The sequence below is a fragment of the Pinus tabuliformis genome, chromosome 3_1, assembly GCF_031772625.1.
Source record: "Pinus tabuliformis cultivar Carrire ecotype Pingquan chromosome 3_1, CPIR1, whole genome shotgun sequence".
In the NCBI taxonomy this organism is placed as follows: Eukaryota; Viridiplantae; Streptophyta; class Pinopsida; order Pinales; family Pinaceae; genus Pinus; species Pinus tabuliformis.
This window is the reverse complement of record NC_142301.1, coordinates 465,610,419-465,619,227: the sequence shown is the minus strand read 5'-3', so window position 1 is coordinate 465,619,227 and position 8,809 is coordinate 465,610,419. Positions and strand designations below refer to the sequence as shown.

At 30.7% G+C, this 8,809-nt stretch overlaps 1 protein-coding gene across 1 annotated transcript; it reads right to left on the bottom strand.

Moving 5' to 3' along the window:
- Positions 1 to 7,303: 7,303 nt before the first annotated feature.
- LOC149187773 (uncharacterized) lies at positions 7,304 to 8,336 on the bottom strand. Its single transcript, XM_089412882.1, has 3 exons — positions 8,276 to 8,336; positions 7,442 to 7,535; positions 7,304 to 7,349 (listed from the first exon to the last, which is right to left on the bottom strand). Exons 1-3 carry the CDS (start codon positions 8,334 to 8,336, stop codon positions 7,304 to 7,306), a joined length of 201 nt encoding a protein of 66 aa, XP_089269008.1.
- Between the last annotated feature and the right edge of the window lie 473 nt (positions 8,337 to 8,809).

Below are 8,809 nucleotides of genomic sequence, written 5' to 3'. Positions count from 1 at the left end.
TTTAACATATATGAATAGATTCAAAACCTTGAAAATACCCTACTTTAAATCTTTTAACCATAACAATTTCAAATAATTTTAATATAAAATCAAAATTTACTATTATTACTTAAAACGAGGATACTCAATGATTTTTATTTTTATTTTATAGCTTCAATTTAACAACTATTATCGAAATTATTTTTATTTTATAGCTTCAATTTAACAACTATTATCGAAATTTATCTACGCTTACTTTCTAAAATATTTCCTATCATGACCCCATTTCAAAATCTACATACAAAGCCTCATATTTTAAATGCTTTAACCATAACCATTTTTCCATTTCTTTTTATAATATACACATAGCTTTCTTTTGTCTATTGAGATATTTCATATATAACATTGAAATATTTTATTTATAATTTATTTTAAAATTGTATCATTACTCATGTCTTTTAAATGGGGCATAATAATTTTAGATTAAGAATTGAAAGAATTATGCATCCTTTTTTTATTATTCTTATTAAATAATTGACTTTTTTAACTTTCAATTTTATTTTTTTTCATTGAAATATTTATTATGATCAAAATTAAAATAAAAAAATTACTTTCTATATATGACAATAATCTCGAAATAAATTAATTAGGATATATATTCAAATATTTTATGTAAGTGTTATATTGAAATATTTTTAAAAACTTGAATATTTTTTTACATCTTTCTCACAGTCAAGAGTGAAATTATAAAATTCTAGAATGCCTCTCGATGCAACTAGTTAGATATTTTTAATGTCATATATTAAGTTTATATTAAGAATTAAATGAATTACACATATTTCTTTTATTGTTTAATTAGGAAATAATTAAAGTTTTTATGTTCAAGTTTTTTTCTTTGTACATTGAAATATTTTATTATGGTTAACTTTTCTTCTTATTCTTTAATACACTTCTCCGAAATACATATATATGAAATTGGTCTTGAAATAAATTAGTTGATATAGATATTCAAATATTGTATTTAAGAATTGTATTGAAACATTTATAAAAAGTATAAGAATTTATCAAAAGTAATTTGTTTTTTCTTTTTCTTTAGTTATTTTATCTCTCTCATGTCAATATAGAGTTATGTTACCTCACATAGAAATCTAAATATTTTATTTATGGTTGAGAGTGTCTAAATTTTTTTACCACCTCTTCTTCATACCAACCATGTATATTAATTCTTTTTTTATTATAGCATTTTTTATTTTTATTTTTATTTTTATTTTTTTTTATTTAGAGAAATTTTACTTTTATTTTAAAAGGGACACATGTCAACTCCACATAGATCATGGATGGCATCACACATTTCCATCAAATTGAGCACTAGAATGTGCCTCTTAGTAAAAAAATGTATCAAATCCTTTTAAGACATACGCAAAAATTCCTCATGATATCTAAGCCATAATTTTAAGACAACATAATAACAAAATTTATAATGGTATGAAAATAGTTCTAGGTTCATGGGTAAGAATATTAAGGAACATATATCCATCTTATCAAGTGAGATAGATCAAGTCCATTGAAGTGCAAATATTTCTTTAAGGATTGCACTTTAAAAAAAAAATGTATCTCAATTAAGTGTTGCACTTTAAAAGAAGTTCACATTTAAAGATATTTGATTCCTCTTAATACTTAATAAACAAAAACATATAAAAAAATATTTATTAATTATTTATAAAAGAATAAATATATAAATGCTTAATAATTATATTTAATAGTAGGAAAAATAAAGAAATATTAATTCAATAAAATCAGAATGTAAAGAAAGGCATGCACTTGTAATTCATTAAAAGAAGTCAGTGAACGATTGTATTATTAAAGCTAATACCTTTTAAGAGAGTATGATCACTTGATTAAAGAGAGGATTGGTAATGTCAATTTATAACATAAATCATGAATTCATACTTGTCTTTGTGATAACATGCATATACATATTGAGGGTAAAATCCAAACATCGTCGATACATAAGCATCATGGGTACTAGTCTAGTAAACATTATATTTTTATTAATTCCTAAGTTTCTAATGGATTAAAAGAGTTTTAAGTTAATCTTCTGAGGGCGAATTTTTTTAGCCGAGTTCTTGTAAGACTTATGCAATCCTGTATCCAACCTCCAACATTGTCACATTTATACTTGTCTAGAAGAAATATTTCGACATCGGTTTTCAAAATAAGATGTCAAAATAATTATATTTTATTAAAATTGCACCTAGGTTGCATGTGTGAAGCTCTGGCTCCAAAAGAGAGTTACGGGTCCATGTTTCCACACAGTCAACTTTGAGCATAATTTAAAAAGGCCATGAGAGTGAATCAGAAATTTCCCAAACATGGATTTTGTTTTTAATATGGAAAATTGAGTATAAAATTAGTGATTTTCCAAATTACCAAATGGTTTGAGATATATCCTTGGTTTATGAATGTCAATTTTCCCAAAATGACCAAATGGTTTGAGATATATCCTTGGTTTATGAATGTCAATTTTCCCAAAATGTACAAATTCGTGGTGATACCATTTAATATAATTTATTTTATTATAAAACAATAATGATATAATTATTTTTTTTTTAAAGAAAATGTTAATTATGTAAATATTATAATTAGTATTTAGATTAGATGTTGCAAAGAAAAATCCGTAAGGTGATAGAAAAATAACTAATAGATTGAAGTGCCTTATAAAATAGATGCAATTTTTGTACAACATTATAATGTAATGGTTCAAAATTATATATACACAATGTCAAAAATCATTCAATCAACATTTATTACCATGGAAAATACCAATATAAAGACTTCGAAAATAGGCTTCATGTTAGAGAGCTTATTCTTCCACCTATTGTAACATGAAAAAGTATAAGAGGTAGGTGCAACCATACAACCGATGGAGCCATCTTAGCTCTTTATTTACATAAACATATCTTCCTAAAATAAAGAAATGTCAAACACCTCATATAAATATATTGGAATCTTCATGATATGAAGGCTACAACAAGAAATTACAACATGGGCATGGTAGTCAATACAAAATCCTGTATTTCCCGTATTCTAACAACCATTCCACCTATAAATATGTGGTGTTGTATTCAACTCTTTCAACAAAAGCACAACCATTCCACCTATAAATATGTGGTGTTGTATTCAACTCTTTCAACAGAAGCACCTGCTTTGATGCCATCCAATTAGGTCTCAAGAGCTTCTACTGCAACAATTTTAGTACCCTGAGCTTATTCATCTCCACAGGAAAAATATAAACAATTCTAGTACCCTGAGCTTATTCATCTCCACACGACAAAATATAATCAACATCCGATGACCCATAATTTTTTTATACATAGTTGATCAGGTAAATTGTGGATTGATAAGGCATTTTTCATGTTGCAATGGTTAATTTCCTAGGGATTTGAGATTATTCCAATTGTCTATTTAGATGGGGAAATTAATATATAAGAAAATTTTATTGAGCAAAATGGTTCATTTTATAATAATATGTGTAATTCCTTTAGATTCATGGGATTTGAGATTATTCCAATTCTAATTAGATGGGGAAATTTATATATAAGCAAATTTATTTACCAAAATGGTACATTTTACAATAAAATGTGTAAATCTTTTTGCTTCTCAAGTTAAAATTGACCCATAATAGTTAATTTCCTAGGTATTTGAGATTATTCCAATTGCAGATAGGGAAATTAATATATAGCCAAATTTTATTGAGTAAAATTGTTCATTTTACAATAAGATGTGTAATTCCTTTAAATTCATGGGATTTGAGATTATTCCAATTCTAATAATTTCATATTCTAATTATATGGGAAAATTAATATATAAACAAATTTTATTTAGCAAAATGATATGTGTCACATACCCCGGTAACCTCGCAGGTAAAAGTAGGGAGTTAGAATTAATTTATACAATTACCACAAGTAATTAATCAATTAACAACTCCACAAATCATCACTAACCATTAGATATAACATTCACTAATACATCAAGTAAATTGCAGTGAAAGACAATAAGTTATATATCCATTTTCATAACCGTTAACCATCCATGTGGTAGTGTTCTGACATAAGCTGTCTCATGAATCCCTGCATCCATTACTTGATATCCTTAACCATATTAAATAATCATGCACTAAGACATTATGATTGTCACAGCAAATAAAGAACCATCATCATCAAGGACCCATTATCAACAACGGACACATAAGGCAATCACATCAATCACACCATTGAACATGGATATACCCTGGAAACCCCTTAGGGTGAAAACCAGCAAACGTTTAATCTTCTTATTAAACGCTCGTGAGGGTTTTCACCCCTCACTCAATGGTTTATAAGGGATTCCATCCCTTAACCATTGTCTTAAAATCTTTACAATGAATTATTATTAAGCTATCACATAACTAGCTAACAACTAATACAGCTTACATGTAATCTCTTATTTACATACCGCCACATGCAATAATCCTTGTGGCATAATTGTTCTAGCAAAGGACAATACTGCAATTTGGACTCCTCTGCATGGGCAAATAATCCTTATCCTGCCAATACTAAACATCACGTTCCTTTGGCACCAACCGCCATCGTTTCCTGTCCATGCTGTTGACAACAAGCTTGGCAACAATATTAGATACATTATCAATAATTCATTAAACAACCTTTAAAAAGGATCTTTTATCATCTACTCATTTGCATGAGCAAGCATGTCATAATAACAATCTTGGCAACAAGATTAGCTACAATCTTATTCAATCAATAATCAACATCTAAAGAGATCTTTTCATTAGTTTTTGCCAGTCCATATTTCCTTTTTAAAACATATAACACATTGCTTATGTTTACATACCAGGTAATAACTATTGTACTGCTCCCTTGCGCATGTATTCCTTTCACAAAGTTATATTTCAACAGTTTCACATAGTTTTGCTATCATGCAGACAACATGCATAGAACACAAACCTGAAGTATGCACTCTATAACGAGATTTTCCAAACATAAAACGCTGCCTGCTGCAGTAATAATAGACATCCGAGGGATTGAAGGGCTGGAAATCTTGTACCAGCGGTTCATTTCAAAGTCAAAGGTGCATGAGAACTTACCTGTTTTGCAGAGGAAGAACCACGCAGGTCTCTTCTTGATCTTGATTTTCACCCATCCGGTATCTTCTCCTCCAATACTGGACGGTGCTGGCCAGAGGAAAACACAACAAGATCCTTTCTATTACGTTCTTTTGGAAGCCCACTCCATGGCTCTGCATTTCTAATGTTCAGGTAAACTGCCGAGAGAAGCTACTTCTCATTTGGGTTTGGACTCCGCAGTATTTGTCTGGTTTGGAATCTTAAAAGCTCCTATGGCCCGTGGAAGGATGAAGCCGGAAAAACCTCAACCAAAGTCTCATCGAACCTCAAGGAGATGCTCGCTGCGTTCCCGAGGATGTTAGTAGAGGAAAGCAACCCCAGGATGCGTCCATGTTGCAGAAATCAGCATGGCTCACAAGGGTAACAAACCCAACTCTGCTAACATCTATTCCTTACCATTACGTTGCAGTCATAAGTAATGGATAACAGAATCGGAAGTGGCGACCTAATGTTCAGGAAAGTAGAGTTTCCAGATTAACTGGCCCTTCTGCAACTCGTAAACAAGGATATCGTTCCGCCAATCGTTGCACCACATGAATCTGAGCACTCCCTCCCGATGCTAATCCCCCCAATCTCCAACTGCAATACGCTTTCTCACCTTTTTCCTCTCCTGCCCTTGCGGCCACCTTCTCATTCCGTTTTACCATTCGAGAATCGGTTCCCATGCCAAGAATCAGTTATTACGCCTGGCACCGTCGTTAAAGGTGGGTACATGGTTATTATCGTTACATGGGTTGCGGGTTCAAACCTGCGGTCGCACGTGGTTTTGCTTTGACATATAGTCATCACGTTGATTGTCAGGTTTATCACCTCTTACCCACCGTCGGAAATCATCAACTATTATAGTTATCGCGTTGTTCCATTTCTCGTGAAGTTTGGCTACCCGCCACTCTACATTGGTCTATTCACATGTAACCGTTCGGTTCTGACCGCTTGACCCACCACGAATTTGGTGTTTGTCAGTCATGATATAATTTGCCAAAATTCCCCTCAATTAGTTTTCCGCACATCGTGATGCCATCCACGACACGTTTCCTTTTATCACGATCCTCTGCCTATCATTTCAATTCCGATATCCAAATTCAAGAATTAGTTCCGAGTGTTAAGGATCAGCTCCGATACTAAGTAATTATTCATAACTGTTAGTTATGATGAGTTACCCGGTAGGGATGTTACAATATGTTTTACAATAAGACGTGTAATTCTTTTTTTTCTTTTTTTCTGAAGTTAAAATTGACCCATAACTTTTTTATGCATAGTTAATTAGATAAATGTGTGGATTGGTTTAAAATTGACCCATAACTTTTTTATACATAATTAATCACGTAAATGTGTGGATTGGTAAGACATTCTTAGTGTTGCAATAGTTTTTTTTGTTATATTTACGAATCCTTCTATATCAACCACATTAATATGTTTAATGTGATTGTAGTGGTAAATAAATATTATTACATTAGTATCTAGAAATAAGAATAAGAAAAAGATAACTGCTTAAATCTTTCTATTTCAATTTTAAAAAATACCTAATTTATATTAAAAAAACATAAAAGATATTTCATTAATATTTAAAATAAATAGATTTTAAAAGATAACTAATTACCTCATGTTAATTAATGTAATTAATCTATATCAAAATGAGGATAATAAATATAAGGATAGTATTAAAGATGATAAGGATAAAAATAAGTAAAACTATAACTAAATATTATATTAATAAGAATAATTAGGATAAAATTAAGGAAAATTAAAAATAAAAATCAAAATACAACTAAATTTGATATTAAAACATTGTAATAAAAAAAATATAATAAAAATTAAGGATAAAAACTTCAATAGAATAAAAATAATGAGAAAACACATAAAAATAACTTGAGCACCCTTACAAGATGGATTCATCTTACTCTCGGATCCTAAATCCGCATCTATAAATATTTGGCAATTGCCAATGTATTATTAAGGCCTGTAAATAAATGGTAGACTACCGCTAAATATTACAATATTACATACGGAAAACCCTGTTCATTGGTTGGTGATTTCATCTATTTACAACAATCATAACCCACAATTAAATAAAAACCATGTTCTACAACCATAGAACCTTATTTATTTTTTCTAATATAAATCCAATCCAGTGCTTACCCATCAGCAACATGTCTCGCACAACCAACAACAGCACATAGCTGCGAGGCTGCAAATCCATAAAAGAACAGAAATCAATAACGCAAAATAATAAGCCATATATACTTGCATAATAACAAAAAATTGCAATTGAATTCATACCATCCTTCAATAAATCCTTTCTCTCCTCTCTGTTGCGTTTTTACAGGCGGGGAAGATTCAACGTACTGGAGAGGAGGAGCTTGGGTTGGATACCCTGATAACACCATCAAAATTAATTTAATCTAAATACAAATTATTTGTGATCGTCATTCAAGAAAATAATTGACGAGATGAAACAAACGAGGATCACAAGAGCGCTGATCCTGGTGGAAGAATTGGTTGAGGGTAGTCTGCAGGTGGTGATGACAACTTGTTCAGACGTGGTTTCTTAATATTCGATTCAAACTCACAAAAATGAAGGCAGAATGAGCAATAATAAAGAAGCGCATCAACATAACCAACAAAAACATACCAATGTATTATTAAGGCCTGTAAATAAATGGCAGGCTACCACTAAAAGTTACAATATTACATACGAAAAACTTTCATCTGTTTACAAAAATTATAACCCACAATTATAAAAACCATTTTCTACGACCATAGAACCTTATTTATTTTTTCTCAATATAAATCCAATCTAGTGCTCACTCATCAGCAACATGTCTCGCACAACCAAAAAACACGGAGGGAGACTGCAAATCCATAAAAGAACATAAATCAATAACGCAAAATAATAAACCAAAATAATAAACCATATATACTTGCATAATAACCAAAAAAAATGCAACTGAATTCATAGCTTCCTTTAATAAATCCTTTCTCGCCTCTCTGCTACGATTTTATAGTTCGAGAAGATTCAACGTACTGGAGAGGAGGATGTTGGGTTGTATACCTTGATAAAATCATCAAAATTATTTTAATAAAAGAAAAAAGAGGATCCCAAGAGAGCCGAACCTAGCAGAGGAATTGGTTGAGAGTAGCCAACAGGTGGTGGTGAAAACTTATTTTCAGTCATGATTGCTTCATATTCGACTCAAACTCACAGAAATGAAGGGAAAATGGGCAATAATAATGAAGCCAAGGTAGTAAGGATGCAACTAAAAACTTAATGAGACAGTTAGTTGAGCGGTAAAGAGTCGGTTATGAGGAGTGGGTTATGAGATCAACGAAGGGCAACATTTAAATCATCAAACATGTAATATGGTGCACAACAATGAAAACGATAATTAGAGGAGAGATCACCTCAAAGGGAAAGGCCTGACGATGTAATTAAATAAATAAATAAAAATAGGTTTGATAACTTTCTACGTAAACTAAACCTGGAAAAAAACATTTTAAACTCTAAAAAGTCTTAGTGGTGATGTATTTTGAGGAATTTGTTTTCAGGGTTAACCTGGAATTTGGAAAAAATATTGAAAACCTAATTTTCTTAGTTATTATGCTTATAATGCCATTGAAAAGCTTGGGTCTAGAGTATTCCCTAACATT

Excerpts from the sequence above, each read along its gene's own strand:
- LOC149187773 (XM_089412882.1), bottom strand. The coding sequence starts at position 8,336 with ATGACTGAAAATAAGTTTTCACCACCACCTGTTGGCTACTCTCAACCA. Across the intron at positions 7,536-8,275 it reads TCAACCAATTCCTCTGCTAG|GGTATCCAACCCAAGCTCCT; the intron begins GTTCGGCTCTCT and ends TGGTGTTATCAG. Across the intron at positions 7,350-7,441 it reads AAAGGATTTATTGAAGGATG|CCTCGCAGCTATGTGCTGTT; the intron begins GTATGAATTCAA and ends ATGGATTTGCAG.